The sequence below is a fragment of the Hylobates moloch genome, unplaced genomic scaffold, assembly GCF_009828535.3.
Source record: "Hylobates moloch isolate HMO894 unplaced genomic scaffold, HMol_V3 SCAFFOLD_8, whole genome shotgun sequence".
In the NCBI taxonomy this organism is placed as follows: Eukaryota; Metazoa; Chordata; class Mammalia; order Primates; family Hylobatidae; genus Hylobates; species Hylobates moloch.
In genome coordinates, this window is record NW_026652283.1 from 46,987,143 (window position 1) to 47,008,538 (window position 21,396).

The 21,396-nt window shown below is 37.9% G+C and overlaps 1 protein-coding gene across 6 annotated transcripts in view; it reads right to left on the bottom strand.

The window, feature by feature from the left end:
• PIK3R3 (phosphoinositide-3-kinase regulatory subunit 3) overlaps positions 1-21,396 on the bottom strand; it is a 133,341-nt gene that overhangs the window by 41,290 nt on the left and 70,655 nt on the right. Inside the window, exon 1 of one of the 6 annotated variants that reach the window (XM_058443341.1) lies at positions 3,423-3,563. The exons of 4 other annotated variants lie outside the window; for them this stretch is intronic. In XM_058443341.1, the coding sequence (XP_058299324.1) occupies positions 3,423-3,507 (85 nt within the window). In that variant the 5' untranslated portion in view covers positions 3,508-3,563. Of the gene's footprint in view, positions 1-798; positions 2,072-3,422; positions 3,564-21,396 lie in introns of those variants that run through there. One more of the 6 variants, XM_032160707.2, reaches the window with a different exon arrangement.

Sequence of the window (21,396 nt, forward strand, 5' to 3'; positions counted from 1 at the left end):
GGGATCAAGGCTGTGTGCTCCTTACGAAAATCTAACTAATGCCTGATGATCTGAGGTGGTACAGTTTCATCCTGAAACCAATACCCCCACTCCAACCCCACTCCAGCAATGAAACCGGTCCCTGGTGCCAAAAAGGTTGGGGACTGCTGCCCTGAGAGGTCCTGGGGGCAACACCCCAATATGTACACTGAGCACCTAGACCTTGCTTTGTAATACCATTCTCTACTAAAAGGAACCAGGGCTCTGAAGAAATGGCTGATTCCAGGGACAGAATAGAGCAAATACCAAATGAGTCTGAATATCGTCTTGTGCCAAAAAGGAAGGAAGTGCTCAAATAATGGGAAAGGCTATGTTAAAAGAACAAAATGGCGAGCTTGAAGGGGCTCTCACTGACCAAATCTGGAACAGCTGGCATATCAATACAAATAATAATAGTAAAGAAATATAACTCATTAAACCAAATAGGAATATATGTGTCCATGCAAATATAAATAAATAAATAAAAGAAACAAAGATCGATGAGGACCAAGATTACTATTATCTCAATATACTGTCCCACAAAATCCTAACTGCAAAAGGAAAAACAATAATAGTGAAAAAGCCTGGCAAATACCACCTTAATCAAGAATCAAGACTAATATTAGAAATAATGGCGAAACTGTGGGCCCCAATACAATACACTAAAAAGGATGTAACATCACTTCTGTGACATTCCTGCCAACTATGCATAAACTGAATCTAATCATAAAGAAACATCAGACAAACAATGATTGAGGGTCATTCTACAAAATAACTTACCTGTAATCTTCAACAATGTACAGGTCATGAGGGTCAAGGAAAGACTGAGGAAATGTTTCAGATTGAAGAAGACTAAAGAATACTGACAATTAAATGCAATGTGTAATTCTGGACTGGATTTTTTTGCTATTAAGGACAACACTGGGACAATGGGCAAAACTTTAAGGGGATCTCAGTATGACATAGTAGTAATACAGCAATGTTAGTTTTCTGATTTTGATGGTTATATTGTGCTTCTGTAGGAAAATGTTCTTGTTTGTGGGAAATATACACAACATGGTCATCATATGGCAGGCATCATGTTGACAACTTACTCTCAAATGATTCAAAAAAATTATGTTCTTTGAATTGTACTTGTAACTTTTTTGAGATTGTTTCTTTTTTCTTCATTTAACCAAAAAAATTGTAAGCAATCTTGGGGTGGAGGAGAACAATGTGAATATTTTCCCCCAAACAGAAGTCCCTTAGTTGGCCAGGTGCGGTGGCTCACACCTGTAATCCCAGCACTTTGAGAGGGAGGCAGAGGCAGGCAGATCAACTGAGGTCAGGAGTTCGAGGTCAGGAGTTCGAGACCAGCCTTGCCAACATGATGAAACCCCATCTCTACTAAAAATACAAATATTAGTTGGGCGTGGTGGTGCACACCTGTAATCCCAGCTACTCGGGAGGCTGAAGCAGGAGAATTGCTAGAACCCAGGAGGTAGAGGTTGCAGTGAGCCGAGATTGCACCACTGTACTCCAGCCTGGAGACAGAGTGAGACTCTGTCTCAAAAATAAACAAATAAATAAATAAAGTCCCTTAGTCAACTGATTTTCAACATGGGTGTCAAGATAATTCAATGAGGGAAAGAACAGTCTTTTTAACAAATTGTTCTGGAACAAGTGGATATCCACATGCAAAAAGAATGAAGTTGGATCCCTGCCTCACACCAAAATTAACTAAAAATTGATCAAAGACCTAAATGTCAAGACCTAAAACTATAAAATTCTTACAAGAAAAAATAGGCTTAAATCTTTGTGACTTTAGATTAGGTAATGGTTTCTTAAATATGACACTGAAAATAACAAACAAGAAAAAATAGATTAACTGCATCAAAATTAAAAACTTCTGTACTTCAAAGGACATCATCAAGAAAGTGAAGAGACAACCTACAGGATGAGAGAACGTTTTTGTAAGTAGAACTGATAAAATATATTTTTGTATATATTTGTAAATGTTTCTGTAAATATATTTTTGTACTTGTATCTAGAATACATAAAAGAACTCTTTCAATTCAATAAAAGACAACTGACCCAATTAAATATGGGCAAAGGATCTGAATATATATTTCTCCAAAAGACAAACAAGTAGCCAATAAGCACATGAAAAGATACTGAACATAATCAGCCAACACAGAAATGCGAATCAAAACCACAGTGAAATACCACTTCACACCCACTAGGATGACTATAATCAAAAAGACAGATAATAACAAGTGTTGGTGAGGATGTGGAGAAATTGGAATACTCATAGACTGCTGGTGGAAATGCAAAATGAAGCAGCTGCTTGGAAAACAGTCTGGCCTCCTCAAAAGGTTAAATGCAGAGTTGCCCAGCAATTTCACTCTTACATATACCCAAGAAAAAAGAAACATATATCTACACAAAAACTTGCACATGAATGTTCATAGTAGCATTATTTATAATGGCCCAAAAATGGAAAACAACCCAAATATCTATCAACAGACGAATAGATAAATAAAATGAGGTATATATCCATACAATAGATTATTCAGCAATAGAAAGGAATGAGGTACTGATATGTTACAACATGGATGAATCTGAAAACATTTTGCTGAGTGAAAGAAGCCTGTCATGAAAGGCCAAATATTATATAATCCCATTGTCCAGAATAGGCAAATCTGTAGAGACAGAAAGTAAATCAATGGTTGGCTAGGGCTGGGGAGTAAAGGGGGAAATAGGGAGTGACTGCTAATGTATAAAGGATTTCTTTCAGGGTAATGAAAATATTCCAAAATTGGCTATCATGATGGCTGTACAACTCTGTGGAGATACTAAAAATCACTGAATTATACAATGTAGGTGAACTGCATGGCATGTGAATTATATCTCAATAAAGCTGTTTTAAAATAAATAAATATCAGACTTCTGAAATTACTAGATGGAGCTGGATTTGTTATAATCCATACTTTTTTTTCAAAGTAGCTAAATAACCATCTTGTTTGAAAAGGATTTTATGTGACTTATAAAAGTAGCTACAGTTTGAACTATAACTTAGCAAAATTTATAATTCTTCTACTTACCCACTTAACACAAGGATTAACAGTGTAAACTTGTGCTATACAAAGCACTGCACGATAGCTATGAAAAGGTACAAAGACAAGGTGTTCCCTGCACTCAGAAGAACAAATCCAGAGAGAATGACACATAGAAACACCTAACTTTATAACACTCATCAGAATGGGGTAAAAAGCAAATTGTAACAGAAACCCAGCAAAAGGGAAACTTTAAGGTCAAACATTAAGCGTCTCAAATCTAGTCCTTAGTGATTTGAGTACGTGACCAACAGGGCTCAAGAACCAATGTGCTTCATAGTATCAGCAGGTGGGTTACACTCTAATCACCTTCAAATGGCGTTATGGAGACTTTTCTACATCCCTTCACTGGAGGAGCTCTGTATTGAGATGAGTTGAGTTGACCAGACTGCATGAGGAAGCTGCTACTTATGGATAATGATAGTTCACAGATAGCTCTACCACCAACAAACATGTAATGACCATTTCACATCTATTACAGAGGGCTGCCTCCTTGTATCTTGCTGTTCTCAACTACGGAAATGTGAAAAGAATGAAATTATTATAAAGGCAGTTGCTACATGAAGTTGCTAAAAGAACACAATCATGAGATCTGAACTGAATGCAATACTGCCCTATTTCTACATTCCTACTATCTATAATCACTCCACACATACATAGGCAAATATGTATTGAACACCTCCCATGTTCCAGAAGCTGTAAACATAGCAATGAACTAGATTAGATAGACATAGTCTCCATACATATGGACTTTATAATCCAAAAGGATAAATTTCAAGATAATTCATTGTTCCTAAAATTGTAAGTACACTCAAATGTAGCTCTATCAAACTAAACTGAATCTTCCATCTAAATGTTTTGCCTTCTCTGAGAGTTGCTCCCCATCCTCCCATGTAGATTGTAGAATATACTGGGCAAATGTGAATAAAAATCTATCTCCTAATAACCTCCTAATTGCATGAAGATAAGCAGATTTATATCTATCTTCCAGGTTGTGATATTATAAATAAAGGTAAAATAATTCCAAATCATTAAGCTTTTAAGTAGTTCAAAAGGACTATCTTCAGGGAAAAACTGATTAGGATACATTAGTCATCTTTTCCACTCCTTGAGAAAGTAGTTCTTGCATTAGGTGAGCACTGCAATGCTGAGTGATAAGTTAAGTGCACCTAAGCAAATACCTTCTGAAATGAGTATCCATAAAATATATAGCACTTTTATTTCTATTTAGTAGACAATGAAAAATATTTCTCTTTCCATTTTTAGAAACTATATTACAAGTTTGGGTTTTTTTCAAAATTTTGAGACAGGGTCTCATTACGTTGCCCAAGCTGGTCTCGATCTCCTGGCCTCAAGTAATCCTTCCACCTTGGCCTCCCAAAGTGCTGGGATTATACGCATGGGCCACTTACGCCTAGCCTATATTATAAGTTTTTAAATATTAGCAATACAGAAATATATTTTCAATTCAGTTTTAATTAATATGTAGCTATATGAAGAAACATAGAGACATATAGGTGTTTTAAGTGTGTGTGTATGTGTGCATATAGGTATGTATGCGCAGAAACATATGAAGAATACACAAACTGTTAATAGTGAATACAACAGGGACGGGGAACAGCAGAGAACACTGTAGGTATGTATGTATATTGTATATGTTTTCTTTATATGTTTGAACAACAAAAATGGTGCCAGGTGCAGTACTGTGCACCTATAGCCCCAGCTACTCGGGAGGCTGAGATGGGAGGATTGCTTGAAGCCAGAAGTTCCAACCCACAGTGTGCTATGATTGCACATGTGAATAGCCACTGCACTCCAACTTGTAATCCCTGCACTTTGGGAGGTCGAGGCAGGTGGATCACCTGAGGTAAGGAGTTCGAGACCAGCCTGGTCAACATGGTGAAACCCTGTCTCTACTAAAAATACAAAAATTAGCTGAGAGTGGTGGTGGGCGCCTGTAATCCCAGCTACTCGGAAAGCTGAGGCAGGAGAATCGCTTGACCCCAGGAGGCATAGGTTAGTGAGCCGAGATCGTGCCACTGCACTCCAGCCTAGGCAACAAAGTGAGAGTGTCTAAAAAAAAAAAAAGCAATCTGATTCACACCACTGTACTCTGGAAAGGCCAGGAACTGGAAGCACAATGCATCTCTGAAGGGAGGATTGAGTCATGTGGCCAGAAACGGAAGAGTTGGCTGACAATCTATGGAAAGAGCAGTTAAGTCCTTAGTTCTCCTCCCTACCTGCCCAAGCAACCAGGCAACTACCCATTCTCCACCCTAGACAGAGGCTGCCTGTCAACTCACCAGTCCAGAGAAACAATCAGAAAGGCTCTGGACTCTTCATCCATGTCCCTACAAAGGACATAAACCATCATTCTGAGCAAACTATCGCAAAGACAGAAAAACCAAACACTGCATGTTCTCACTCATAGGTGGGAACTGAACAATGAGAATACTTGGACACAGGGTGGGGAACATCACACACCGGGGCCTGTCGTGTGGTCGGGGAATGGCGGAGGGATAGCATTAGGAGATATACCTAATGTAAATGACGAGTTGATGGGTGCAGTACACCAACATGGCACATGTATACATATGTAACAAAACTGCATGTTGTGCACATGTACCCTAGAACTTAAAGTATAATAATAAAAAAAAAGGAAGATACAGCATGCTCAGTGCTGTTTTAGAATGTAAAAAAAGAAAAAAAAGAAAAGAAAGAAAGGCTTTGGACTCAGGGAACATCAAGCTCAGCTGAGAATAGAGGTGAGCCCTATATTGAAAATGGCATAACTAAAGAAAAGTTTACCAAACAGGTAGATTCCCCTATCCCTTTCTGGTTACCTAAACAATGAGCTGTCAAGCATATATCCCCAGTCAGGAGTTGGGAGATTTTTTCCACAGAAACTGACAGGACCCTAAAAAGTATCTAAAAATACAGATATTCTAGGGTTACCCAATGAAAAACATATTCATCATCTTTTTTTTTTTTTTTTTTTTTTTTTTTTTTGTAGAAGTGGGGTCTCACTATATTGCCAAGGGTGGTCTCGAATTCCTGGGCTCAAATGATCCTCCTGCCTTGGCCTCCCAAAGTGCTGGAGTACAGGTGTGAGCCACTGCACCTGGCAGGTATTCATCATCTTATCACTTCTCAGTGAAGGCCTCCAGTTAACAAGTTCCTGCCCACTCACATGGAGCTTCAAAATGGATGAACGTTGAAAATATTATGCTAAGTGAAATAAGCCAGTCACAAAAAGACAAGTATTATGATTCTTCCTACATGAGGCTACTAAAGTGTCAAATCCGTAGAGACAGAAAGTAGAATGCTGTTGGCCAAGGGCTGAGGGGAGGATGGAATAGAAGTTAGTATTTAATGGGTACAGAGTTTCAGCTGGGGAAGATGAAAAAGTTCTGGAGGTGGATGGTGGTGATGGTTGCACAACAGTATGAATGTACTTAATGCCACAGAACTTAAACATTTTAAAATGGTTAAAAACAGCTGAGTGTGATGGCTCATGCCTCTAGTCTCAACATTCTGGGAGGCCAAGGCAGGACTATTGCTTGAGCCCAAGAGTTTGAGACCAGCCTGGGCAACAGAGCAAGATCCCATCTCTAAAATAAATAAATAAATATTTTAAAAGAACAGATAAAATGGTTAAAACGATAAATTACATGTTACATATATTTACCACAACTTAAAATAAAAAAACAACAGACATTTGAGGAAAGCCATTACATTAAAGGAGACCAAAACAAGAAGAAACTTGGGAGTAACCAGAGAATTCAAGGGAAAAAAAACTTCACAGACACAAAGACAGCATAATATCTCAGATATATAAAAGGAAAGACTGCATCTATGAAAGACAAACAAGATCTATACTAAAGTAACATTCAAAGAACAAGAGCCCTTATATATTAAAATTATGATAGAAAATTTTTGAAGTCGTTCACAATCTGGCAGGTAAAGCTGAAATCTCCCAGGAAGTGGAACAAAGAGAGAAAGTAATGAAAAAAATAGGGGAAAGATAAGAGAATCAGAGGATCAACTCAGAAGTTCCAGCATCAAACTAATAGAAGTTCCAGAAAGCAGGAAGAGAAACATTAAGAAAAAATTTTCAGAACTGAAGGACACACATTTCCTGAATGAAAATGCCCACAGAGTATGCCACACAATGAATGAATGAGATCCACATCAAGCTACACCCCTGTGGAATTTCACAACACTGGGGGAAAAGAGAAGGTCCTAAAATCTATCACAAGGGAAAAAAAAAAAAAAAAAAGGTCACAAAGGACTAAAGAATGTCTTTGGGTTGCTCAACAACACTGGAGACTAGCAGCGCTGAAGATAAACCTTACAAATCTGAGGGAAAATGATTTTTCAAGCTAGAATGATATATCCAGCCAAATTATCAATTACATATGATGGCAGAATAGATATTTTCAGATATACAAGATCTCAACCAACTTATCTCTCAGCATCCTTTCTTAGGAAGCTCCTGAATGATGTGCTCCACCAAAATGAAGAAATAAACTAGGAAAGCAGGTGGCGTAAAATGCAGGAAAATGGATGCCAACACAGGAGAGAAGCAACGGCAATGCCCAGCATAATGCTGAATGCAGTACTAGGATGAGAGCTGAAAACAATTAGAATTCAAACAGGAGGATGAAGGGCGGTTTAGAGGGTATGTTTAAGAGAAGAAGGGAAATGGTAAATTATTTGATGTTTAACCACACTGTGATGAATTTTATGGTTCTGTTATATGGCTCTTTCAGAACCATAAAATTCTGTCTTTAAATTTATATAAAAAAAGGAAATGAGGCCAGGTGTGGTGGCTCACACCTGTAATCCCAGCACTTTGGGAAGCCAAGGCGGGTAGACCACGAGGTCAGGAGTTCAAGACCAGCCTGGCCAATATGGTGAAACTCCGTGTCTACTGAAAATGTAAAAAATTAGCGAAGTGTGGTGGCGTGTGCCTGTAGTTCCAGCTACTCAGGAGGCTGAGGCAGGAGAATCGCTTGAACCCGGGAGGCGGAAGTTGCAGTGAGCCGAGATCGCGCCACTGCACTCCAGCCTAGGCGACAGAGTGAGACTCCGTCTCAAAAAAAAAAAGAAAGGATGCAATCATAATATACTAATTGGCTTAGCTGTGAACACTGTACAGTAATAATAGTGTAAATATTGGAAGATAATTTAAGAAAGAAAGTTATAATTGTGATATAAATACACTGGAAAAATGCATAGAAGGAAAGAGTATATGGCATAAGAGAAGTAAATCACTATCTTCCTTAGAAGGAATAAATGACATCAAAAAGTGAAAAATTATAAATAGCAGTATTACCATATTACGAAAAATAGGGAGGTAAACACCAGAAGAAAAGGCCAGAAGAGTTAAGTGTTGCCCCTAGGGGCTAGAAAGTGGCAGAAGAGAGGGTAGGACAGGCAACTGATGATTTTGTACTATAAACCTTGCGGTACTTTTTGACTTTTTAAACTATAAACCCGTATTGTTTTAAGATAAAAATCAAAAGAAACCTAGAGTTTATTCTGATTCCACCACTTAAACTAGATTTGGTAAATTATCTCACCTCTCTGAGCTAGCTTAAGTTCCATGCTATGTTGAATTCAACTTGTACAGGCTAGTGAGAGCTGACTGTTGTATTTTCAGGAATTTTGCAAGCTGCTGTTCTATGCAGTCTTTTTTTTTTTTGAGACAGAGTCTCCCTCTATTGCCCAAGACGGAGTGCAGTGGCACAATCTCGGTTCACTGCAACCTCCACCTCCTAGGTTCAGGCGCTTCTCCTCCCTTGGCCTCCCAGGTAGCTGGAACTACAGGTGTGTGCCACCATGCCCGGCTAGTTTTTTTGTATTTTTAGTAGAGACGGGGTTTCACCACATTGGCCAGGCTAGTCTCGAACTCCTGACCTTGTGATCCGCCTGCCTTGGCCTCCCAAAGTGCTGGGATTACAGGCGTGAGCCACCACGCCCAGCCTCTACACAGTCATTATTAAATATTCAATCATTTAAGTTCACAATTAAATTATATTAAAAATAAAGTTAAAAAATACTCAAAACTCATTGCTTCATTAATACTGTATTTAACTATGCTTTTAAGAAACATCTACTGTATTTATATAATGGAAATACTGTGTGCTACTGAGGATTTTTTTCGAATTCTGCATTCGGTATGTCAGTCACACTAGTAGACTGAAATCAGCCACAGTGAGAGTATTTATACTTTGGAAATCAGCAAATACTACAAATCAGAGCTTGATTTATTGTGGTATTGATGATCTGCCTGGGGTTAGCAAACTATGGCCCTCTGCCTGTTTTCCAAGGTGCAAAAAATAGTTTTTACTTTTTTTATTATTTTGAGACGAGGGTCTCACTATGTTGCCCAGGCTGGTCTCAAACTCCTGGGTTCAAGTCATCTTCTCACCTCACCCTCCTGAGTAGCTGAGGCTTAACAGAGAAAATATTAATTCATTGTAATAATCTCCACTCTTCTGAATTCTATGGCTGCAACTTTAGTGCAACAAGCAAATTTGTGCACCACTGTGACCAGCGTTTTTACTTTTTTTTTTTTTTTTGAGACAGAGTCTCACTCTGTCACCCAGACTGGAGTGCAATGTTGCAATCTCAGCTCACTGCAACCTCCACCTCCCGGATTCGAGCAATTCTCCTGTCTCAGCCTCCCAAGTTGCTGGGATTATAGGCACGTGCTATCACGCCCAGCTAATTTTTTTATTTGTAGTAGAGATGGGGTTTTCCCATGTCGGCCAGGCTGGTCTTGAACTCCTGACCTGAGGTGATCCACCTGCCTCAGCCTCCCAAAGTGCTGAGATTACAGGTATGAGCCACCACGCCTGGCCCGTTTTTACATTTTTAAATGGTTATAAACACACACACACACACACACACACACACACACACACACACACAGAATGTGAAAGAGATCATTTGTGGCCTGCAAAGCCTAAAGTATTTACTATATGGCTCTTTACAGGAAAAAAAAGTCAATTCCAGATCTAGACTTAAGGAAATGATACAGAAAATATTAATTCATTGTAATAATCTCCACTCTTCTGAATTCTATGGCTGCAGCTTTAGTGCAACAAGCAAATTTGAGGGTATTCAAAACCAAATATATACAATCATCCCTCAGTATCCTCATAGGATTGGTTCCAGGACCCCTGCAGATACCAAACTCCAAGGATGCTCAAGTCCATTTTATAAAATGATGTAGTATTAGCATATAGCTTATGCACATCCTCCCATATACTTTAAGTCATCTCTAGAGTACTTGTATCTAATACAATGTAAATGCTATGTAAAGAATTGTTATACTATATTTTTATTTGTATTATTTTTGTTGTTGTATTGTTATTTTTATTGGTTTTTTCACACACACCCTGAATATTTCTAATCCACAGTTGTTTTTCAATCCGAGAATGCAGAATCTGTGAATACGGAGGGCCCACCATATTTCCTCACCTGTTCCTATCCACCCTATCCTGATAAAGGGCACCACTATGCATTTGTCAAAACTCAAAGAACTGTACACCAAAGAGTATAGACTTTACTGTATGTAAATTTTAAAGTATTTTTTAATCAGCTGTATAACATCTTAAATGAAGACGCCTTAGCCCAACTCCCTACAGATTCTGATTCCATTGATCCAGAATGAGACCTGGGCAACTATGTTTTTTTAAAAAAGGAAATTGGTAATTCTGATATAAAACTAGAATGAGAACCACATTCCTAACCCCACAAATGTACTCCTTGACTTCTCTATCTTTTTTTTTTTTGAGACGGAGTCTCGCTCTGTCGCCCAGGCTGGAGTGCAGTGGTGCTGTCTCGACTCACTGCAACCTCCGCCTCCCAGGTTCAAGCGATTTTCCTGCCTCCGCCTCCCGAGTAGCTGGTACTACAGGCACGTGCCACCACGCCTGGCTAATTTTTGTATTTTTAGTAGAGATGGGGTTTCACCGTGTTAGCTAGACTGGTCTCAATCCCCTGAGTTCATGATCCGCCTGCCTCGGCCTCTCAGAGTGCTGGGATTACAGGAGTGAGCCATCGCGCTTGGCCCTCTCTCTACATGTTTACCACTTATTCCAATAATCCCAGTTCTTTCACCTCAATGAGACCTCCAATTTACAGCAATACTACCACTGTTCTTTCACCTCAGGAAGACCTCTAATTCCTCAAACTTAATTCTTTCTTTCTGTCCCATACTGGTCTTCATTCTCTCTCTCTCTCAACTAATACTATCATCTCTTTTGCTCTCTTATCCTCCCACTGTACCTGTCTGGCAAGACCCCGACTATAGCTCAATCCATTTTCATGCTTTTATTGCTCTCTCTCTAGGCTAATAAAGAGGAAAAAAGTTACATCATCTTCAACTGGTTTCACTAATAATGGTCTCCAACCACAAGTGGACCCTCAAAACAATCCAAAAATTTTACCCTAAATTTACCTCTCTCCCATTCTTCACTACAAGCTATTTCAAACATCATATTCTACCTCCCTGAACCAGCCCTAAGTAACATAGGTAGAACCAAAAATGGCAAACATAAAAGTATTATTCTTGTGTTAGGAAAAAGTCCCCAGTACTTCCAGATTAATTAGCTGGTACTGGTAGTTTAGTATAACTAGAGATCATAAACTAGTAGATCAGAATTTGCCTTTAAGTTTCATTAGGAAGAAATAAAGACACTATTACTAATTCATGTTTCTGTTTTGCAGTTAACTCATTTAAGCTATATTTAATTACTCATTTTGGTCAATCAACTGAAAAGAAATATTGTAAGGGATTTGCAATGCCCCCTAATATCTCCTTCTCTTTGTCAACTTCTCACATTTGCTTCCCAAAAAATTCTTAATATTTACCTTCCAAATAGTAAATGCAATCTTCTACAAATATCTTTGACATGAAAATGCTCAGTTTAAGAAAAATTTTTGTCACATAAATCTTTGCTATACAGTATTGAGGGTATTTAAATACTAAGAACATAAATTATTATGTTAAATGTTGTCAGCCAAGTGTGGTGGCTCATGCATGTAATCCTAGCACTTTGGAAGGCCTAGGCGGGCAGATCACTTGGAGTCCAGGAGTTTAAGATCAGCCTAGGTAAATTAGCCATGCGTGGTGGCAGGTGCCTGTAATCCCAGCTACTTAGGAGGCTGAGGCAGGAGAACTGCTTGAACCCAGGAGGCAGAGTTTGCAGTGAGCCAAGATCACGCCACTGCACTCCAGTCTGGGTGACAAAGTGAGACTCCGTCTCAAAAAAAAACAAAAAAACAAAAAAAAAAACAGCCTAGTCAACATATGGAGAAACTGTCTCTACAAAAAATACAGCAATCAGCTGGGTATGGTGGTGTGTGCCTGTAGTCCCAGCTGTTTAGGAGGCTGAGGTGGGAGGATCACCTGAGCCCAGGAAGTGGAGGCTGCAGCGAGCCAAGATTGCACCACTGCACTCCAGCCTGGGCAACAGAGTGAGACCCTGTCTCAAAAAAAAAAAAAAAAGAAAGAAAGTGTCGAAGGCGAACGATGTTATCAAAGACACAAAACAAACCTAAAATATTTCATCAGATAATAAATTCTGACTATCTGTTAAAGAACCAAGAAACAAGAAAAAAATCCCAAAGATATCTATTTGTTATAACTAGATATTATAAAAGGTTCAAAATACAAAATAAAACAAAATAATTTGATAATATATACTTACTAAAATTCACAAATCTATTTCATTTTAGAGGAACAAAAAATGAAGAGAATTAGAACTATCTTGGATGTTAGGATATAATCTTAGATGCAGAATAATGCTTAGAAAAAAAAGACTAATCAAGCTAACCAAGGGAAAAACATTTATTTTAATTAAATCTTCAACTTTTTGAAAGCCTAAAAATAAAATTACGGAAACAGGAAGAGAGAAAAAAGACAAAAAACATTTCATCTTTCTAAAAGGGAAAAAACTGACAGCTTTTACCAAGTTCATTTTAAAAGACAATGATTAAACAAAATTTCCCCCCAGCATCAGTGAGCTGCCACATCCAAATCCAAACTTCACTGACTACTTGGCATCCAGCATTGAATTACAGAACAACTTTGCTCATGCATGGACAAATGCTATTTTTCCCCAGTGGAATGATTTCTCTGTAGTGTGCTCATTAGTAACACTAACCCCTTCCTATACCCCAACAACCAATTGCTTTGTGAGCTAAATCCCAATCCCAAATCAGACACTGTTGGCAAAACTAATCTCTGAATGAAAATGGTACAACAGCCAATCACAACATAGAATTTGGATCGTATGTTACTGACGTTGAGACAGAAAACTGTGCCATTTCCAGCAGGTAGTTTTAGTTGAGTTTCTTGGCTCAGCAAAATTGAAGGATGATTTTATCTTTGGAGACACATATGATATTTTCATAAAATTATACTACTATTTCTCTCCGAAAATACATTTTTTAAAAACTGTTTCACAATCAAAATAAACAATTACTTCAACAACTAGAGTGTGGTGATTCCTCAAAGACCTAAAGGCAGAAATACTATTTGACCCAGTAATCTCATTACTGGGTATATACCAAAAAGAATATAAATCATCCTATTATTAAGATACATGCATGCATATGTTCATTGCAGCACTATTCACAATAATAAAGGCACAAAATCAACCTAAATACCCATCAATGATAGACTGGATAAAGAAAATGTGGTATATATACAGCATGGAATACTATGCAGCCATAAAAAGGAACAAGATAATGTCCTTTGCAGGGACATGGATGGAGTTGGAAGCCATTATCCTCAGCAAACTAACTTTGAGAGGCCAAGGCAGGAGGATCGCAGGAACAGAAAACCAAACACTGCATATCCTCACTTGTAAGTGTGAACTAAATGATGAGAACACATGGACACAAGGCAGGGAACAACACACACTGGGGCTTGTCGCGGGGCGGTCGGGGGAGAGAGAGCATCAGGAGGAATAGCTAATGGATGCTGGGTTTAATACCTAGGTGATGGGATGATCTGTGTAGCAAATCACCATGGCACATGTTTACCTATGTAACAAATGTGCACATCCTGCACATGTACCCCTGAACTTAAAAGTAGAAGTAAAAAAACAATTAGAAGGGAAAACAATTAATTAAAAGTTAAAGGTTGACACATTTAGGTTGATATATTAGATTGATACATTAATGTGATTCTCCCTCTATACCTCTTTCCAAGTTGGAGACAGTTTCTTCAAGATTTCAATTCATTTTGATACCACCCACTCATATAATGTGGGTAGTTTCTTCAGTTAAAGTTAATTGAAGACTTCCCAAAATGCTGTTGATAATAATGCTCCTGATAGCAATGAATTATATGTATATTTTTTATTTTTATGGAGACAGGGTCTCGCTGTGTTACCCAGGATGGTCTTGAACTCCCGGACTCAAATGATCCTCCTGCCTCGGCCTCCTAAAGCACTGGGACTACAGGCGTGAGCCGCCATGCCCGACACAATGGATTAATTATATGTTCTAGGGCTTCTCCAGCTGGAGTACAGAATGAGTGGGCATGCATATACACTTATTTCATTCAAATAAATACTATATTTGTTTCTTAGCATTGTTCACAAGCACACAGATGAAATTAAACCTTTTTTTTAAAAAAACCTATCCTTTTCACACACTACTAATCATTGGTGAGTAAAAACTACCAAAGTAAAATCTCCTGGCTCAGCCAGGTAACCTAGCAGTGTAACTTTGGACAATCTGGTCCATGAATCTGTAAAATGGTTGATTATATCACCACAGTCTCTCTCATCTCTAATTTTTATGGACTTTTATATTCAGCCATCTGAAAGACAGTATACTAGGCAGATTTCATTGTAAGACCAGAAATTTCATTAATATTCTGCTGGGTGCCACAAGTCATTCCTCACTGGTAAGCTAAATTAAATTAGAATCTAACAAAGTATTTCTGTGTGTTCTCAAAAAGAATAACCGGAACAAAAAAAACATTAATATATTTTAATATATATTTTAATATATTTTTAGAAGGCAGTAATAAAACCAGGCAGGTGCAGTGGCTTACGTCTGTAATCCCAACACTTAGGGAGACGGGCAGGCAGACCACTTGAGGTCAACAGTTAGAGAGCAGCCTGGCCAACATGGTGAAATCCCAGCTACTTGGAAGGCTGAGGTGGGAGGATCGCTTGAACCTGTGAGGTGGAGGTTGCAGTGAGCGCAGATCGTGTCACTGCACTCCATCCTGGGCAACAGAGTGAGACTCTATCTTAAAAAAAAAAAAAGAAGAAGAAGAGGAAGTCAATAACAAAACTGAAGAAAACTAAGATCAGATAAGTATTCAGGGAACTTCTCAACTCATTCTGTGAGGCCAGTATTCCCGATACCAAAACCAGAAAAAGAAAAACGAACAAACAAACAAAAAAAACAGGAGGAAAAAACTACAGGCCAATATCCTTTATGAAGACAGACAAAAAAATCCTCAACAAAATACTAGCAAACCAACTCCAGCAACATATAAATAGGATTATATATCATGACCAAGCAAGATTTGTTTCCAGGAATGCAAGATTGGCTCAACAAACAAAAATCAATCAAGGTAACACACCATATTAACAGAATAAAGGACAAAGACCAGCATAATCATCTCAACAGATGCAGAAAAATCATGTGACAAAATTAAACACCCTACCAGGTGCAGTAGCTCACATCTATAATCCTAGCACTTTGGGAGGCCATGGCGAGGACACCTTGAGGCCAAGAGTTCAAGACCAGCCTGGTCAACACTGTGAGACCCTGCCTCCACAAAAAAAGAAAAAAAAATTCAAAAATTAAACACCTACTCATGATAAAAATACTCAGAAACTAGGATTAAAAGGAATTTCCTCACCTGATAAAGAATATCTACAGAAAACCCACATCTAGCATCGTAATTCATGGTGACAAACTGAATGTTTTCCCCTACAATCAAAAACAGTACAAGGATGTCTGCTCTCTCACCACGTCTATTCAACACTGTAATTAAGATTCTAGCCAGGGGCTGGGCATGGTGGCTCATACCTGTAATCCTTGGCCCTTGGGAGGCCAAGGCGGGTGGATGACCTGAGGTCAAGAGTTCAAGACCAGCCTGGCCAACATGGTGAAACCCCGTCTTTACTAAAAATACAAAAAATCAGCCGGGTGTGGTGGCGGGCGCCTGTAATCCCAGCTACTCAGGAGGCTGAGACAGGAGAATCACTTGAACCCAGGAGGTGGAGGTTGCAGTAAGCCGAGATCACACCATTGCACTCCAGCCAGGGCAACAAGAGCGAAACTCCATCTCAAAACAAACAAACAAAAAAAAAAGATTCTAGCCAGGGCTATTAGGGAAGTAAAATAAACGACGATTTCTATTTGCATACTCAATCATAAGAAATACTCAAAAAACTACTAAAGCTAATAGAAGAGTTCAACAAGGTTGCAGAATACAAGATGAATATGCAAAAATCAAGAGTATTTTTACACACTAGCAATGAACAATCCAAAAATGAAATTAAAAAAACAATCCCATTCCAACAAGCACATGAAAAAGATACTCAGCATCATTAGTCATTAGGAAAATGCAAATCAAAACCACAGTGACATACTACCTCACATCCACTAGGATGGCTATAATCAAAAAGATATATAACGAACAAGTCTTGGTGATGATGTGGAAAAAGTGAAACCGTAACACACTGCTGTCAGGAAAGTAAAATATGACCCAATAATTCTACTTCTAGGTGTATACACAACAAAACTTGCAATGAATGTTCATGGCAGCATTATTCAAAATAGCTAAAGGTGGAAACAACCCAAATATCCATTAACTGGTGAATGGAAAAACAAATATCCACAGAGTGGAATATTGTTTAGCCATAAAAAGGAATGAAGTACTGATAAATACCACAACTGGATAAGGCTTGAAAACATCATGCTAAGTGAAAGAAGTCAAACACAAAAGGCCATATACCATGTCATTCCATCTACATGAGCTGTCCAGAATAGGCAAACTTATAGAGACAGAAAGTAGATTAATAGTTGCCACAGACTGGGGCTAAGAAGAATGGGGAGTGACTTTTTCTTTTTTTGAGACAGGATCTTGCTCACCCACCCAGGCTGGAGTGCAGTGGCACTATCATAGCTGACAACCTCAAACTACTGAGTTCAAGCAATCCTCCCACATTGGCCTTCCAAGTAACTGGGACTACAGGCACACGACACCATGCTTAGCTAATTTTTTTTTTTTTTTTTGTAGAGACAGGGTCTCACTAAATTGCCCAAGCTGGTCTTGAACTCCTGGCCTCAATTGATCCTCCCACCTCAGTCTCCCAGAGCTGGGATTATGGGCATGAGCTACCCCACCCAGCCTAGACTGACTCTTAATGGTTACAGGACTTCTTTTGGGGTGATAAGAATGTTCTGGAATAAGATAGTTGTAATAGTTGCACAACTATGTGACTATACTAAAAACCAATGATGTGGTTAAAAACACTTCTAAAAGGTGGATATATGGCATGTGAATTATATCGTAACAGAAAAAGTAGTCAAACAAAGGTACTTTCAAAATTCTACCTAATTTAAAACAGAATTTTATCAGACCTTTTTAAGTTGTAATAAAACACAAAAATACATACACAAAGATCAATCAGAGAGAATTAGATGTTTCAATTCAGGACTTACTTCAACCTAGTACAATTTTTTATATGACAGAAAAACTACCTGGTTCTAATCTCTGGCTGCTCCTTTTTAGATTCCTTGGAATGCAAGGTTGGTTTTCCCTCAGGCTTTTCTTCCTCCACCATTGCTTTTTACCCCTCCCAAATTCCCTTATTTTTCCCCAAGGGTTCCATCTCCTAATATATTTTGTGTCTTTATGAACTTTATACAAGAGGAATCTTTCCACAGCATTTCATTCTGCATTACATTTTTAGATTAATTTATGTTGATACAAGTAGATATCTTTATTTTCTCACTGTTCTCTACCATTACATGAATATTCTATAATTTCTTCATTCTCTTAATGATGGATATTTCAGCTGTTTGTAGTTTTCTGCTTTTACAAACAATGTTGCTATGAACTTAATGGTACTTGTCCCAGGTACAAACTCTTGTCCATCTTCTAGAGTTTCCCTAGGGTATACACTTTACTATATATTGCTAAGTAGCTCTCTACAGTGAGGTTCTAGCTGATACTCCACTGTCCACATAAGTATAAGAGAGTTTTCCTTATTCTACATCCTCACCAAAATAGTGAGTGTAAAATATTATTCCAATGAAGTTTTAATTTGCATTTCCATGGCTACTAAAGAGGTTGAACACCTTTTCATGTCTGCAGGACATTCGTATTTCATCTTCTATGACTTTCCAATCTACTGTCTTATTATTATTACTGGTTGGTAAAATATTCTTCATATATCCTGATTATTAATCCTTTTTAGTTATTTTTTATGCAAATATTTTCTCCCAGATGGGGTATCTATCTCATGCTGAATTTCAATAACTGTACATTTTTATTTTAATCTAGACATATTTATCAATCTTTTTCTTTTACAGTTCAACTTTCAAGTCTTGTTGAAGAAATCCTTTCTACCTTCCCTGCCCTAATATCATAAAAACACTCTCCCACTTTTTTCTAAAAGTTTAACTTTTCACATTAACATCTTTAATCATCACGTACATTTTTTAGTATGGTAAGTAGAAATCTCATTTTATTTTCCATATAAATAACCAATTGCTCCATTATCATTTACTGTTTAGTCAGTCCATCATCTCCTTACTCATCTTCAACACTCACTGTCATGTATTACGTTTCTTTATATTCAGGGGTTCTATTTCTGGGCTCTTTATTCTTCCCAGAGGTTGGTCTATGCTGTGCCAATACCACATTGCCTTAAATATTAATAATATGGCTTTATAAATAATGCTATGTGAAAGACTAAGTGCTCCTTCCTAATTTTTCTTGGCAGTTTACTCTCCTATATACATTTTAGAGCTTGTCAAGTTATATGAAATACCCTGTCATTATATTAAACAGAAGTGTATTGAACTTATAAATTAATTTAGAAAGAATTGACATGTTTATGTCACTGGGTCTTCCTATCAGTTAATATGGTATCCCAATTATCTCTTCTCATGTCTTTTAATGGAAATTGTATAATTTTCAACATAAAAAGTCATGTGCATCTTTTGTTGATTTTGTTCACTGGTACTTTTCAATTGTTGTCATTGTAGCTGTTGCTACTATAATGAGTATCTTTTTAAAAATATATTTTGTAGGCCAGGAACTGTGGCTCATGCATGTAATCCTAGCACTTTGGGAGGCTGAGGTAGGTAGAACACTTGAGGCTAGGAGTTCAAGACTAGCCTAGTCAACATGGCGAAACACTGTCTCTACTAAAAATACAAAAATTAGCTGGGTGTGGTGGCACATCTGTAATCCCAGCTACTCGGGTGGCTGAGGCATGAGAATCGCCTAACCCCAGAAGGCAGAGGTTGCAGCAAGCTGAGATCGCACCACTGCACTCCAGCCCGGGAAACAAAGCGAGACTCCATCTCAAAAAAAAAAAAAATTTGTAAAAACATCCCAAGTGGGCTGGGAACGGTGGCTCACGCCTGTAATCTCAGCACTTTCAGAGGCTGAGGTGGGTGGATCACGAGGTCAAGAGATGGAGACCATCCTGGCCAACATGGTGAAACCCCATCTCTACTAAAAATACAAAAAAAGTAACTGGGTGTGGTGGCATGCGCCTGTAGTCACAGCTACTTGGGAGGCTGAGGGAGGCTGAGGCAGGAGAATCGCTTGAACCTGGAGGCGGAGGTTGCAGTGAGCCGAGACCACACCACTGCACTCCAGCCTGGCAACAGAGCAAGACTCTGTCTCAAAAAAGCAAACAAACAACAACAACAACAACAAAAAAACCCAAGTGTCGACCAACAGATGACTGAATAAACAAAATGTGGTCTATATGTACAATGCAGTATTATTCAGTCATAAAAATGAGTAATGTTCTGATACATGCTGCAATATGGATGAACACCAACATTATGCTAAATGAAATGACACAAAAGGACAAATGTTGCATGATTCAATTTATATGAAATATCTAGAATAGGCAAATTCATACAGAAAGTTGAACAATTTACCAGGAGCTGAAAGTGAAGGGAGAATGAGGGAGTTATTGCTTAACGGTTATAGAGTTTCTATATGGAAGATGAATATAGTTTCTATATGGAAGATGAATATATATATAATTGTAAATGTAATTAATGCCACTGAATTGTACACTTGAAACAGTTAAAATGAAACATTTTGTCATACATATTTTATAATTTTAAAAAATTAACAATGTAATGCATCAAAACATTGAATTGTACACTTAAAATTGGTGATTTGTATAGTATGGGAATTATATCTCAATAAAGCTTTTTAAAAATCACATTTGTTATCTGCTACTTGTATAAAGGAATCCAACTGTATAGTGGTCTTGGATCCAACAACCTTATTTCATATATATCAGCAAATTATCTTTAGCTTTTTATACAGTATTCATCTTAGAATAACCCATTAAATACTTAAATGAGAATGAGAATGTTTCTTCTTTTTCTTGATTCAGGAAGAATTTATATGAAGTTATGATTGTCTATAAATGTTTGGTAGAACTCATTTATAAATCTATATGGGCTGGATTAAGATGGCTACTAAAAGAAAAAAGAAAGAAAAGAGGAGAACAAGTGTTGACAAGGAAGCGGAGTAACTGGAACCCTTGAGCACTGTTGGTGAGATTGTAAAATGGTGCAACTGCTATGGAAAACAGTATGGAGGTTCCTCGAAAAAATTTTTTAAAAATACCATATGATCCAGCAATCCTTCTTATTCTGGGTATATATCAAAGAAAAAAAAAAAAAACTGAAAGCAGAGTCTCGAAGAGACATTATACTAGCAGACCCACGTTCACAGTAGCACTAATCACAATAGCTAAGAGGTGGAAGCAACTCAAAGTCTATCAACAGATTAATGGATAAACAAAATGTGGTATATACATAAATGGAATATTATTCAGCCTTAAAAAGGAAGAAAATCCTTTCACATGCTACAATATAACTGAACCTTGAAGACATTATACTGAGTGAAATAAGCCAAAGACAAGTATTACATGATCCCGCTTACTTATACGAGGTATCTAAAGTAGACAAAATCATAGAAACAAAGCAAAGGTTGGTTACCAGGGGTTGGGTGATAGGGGAA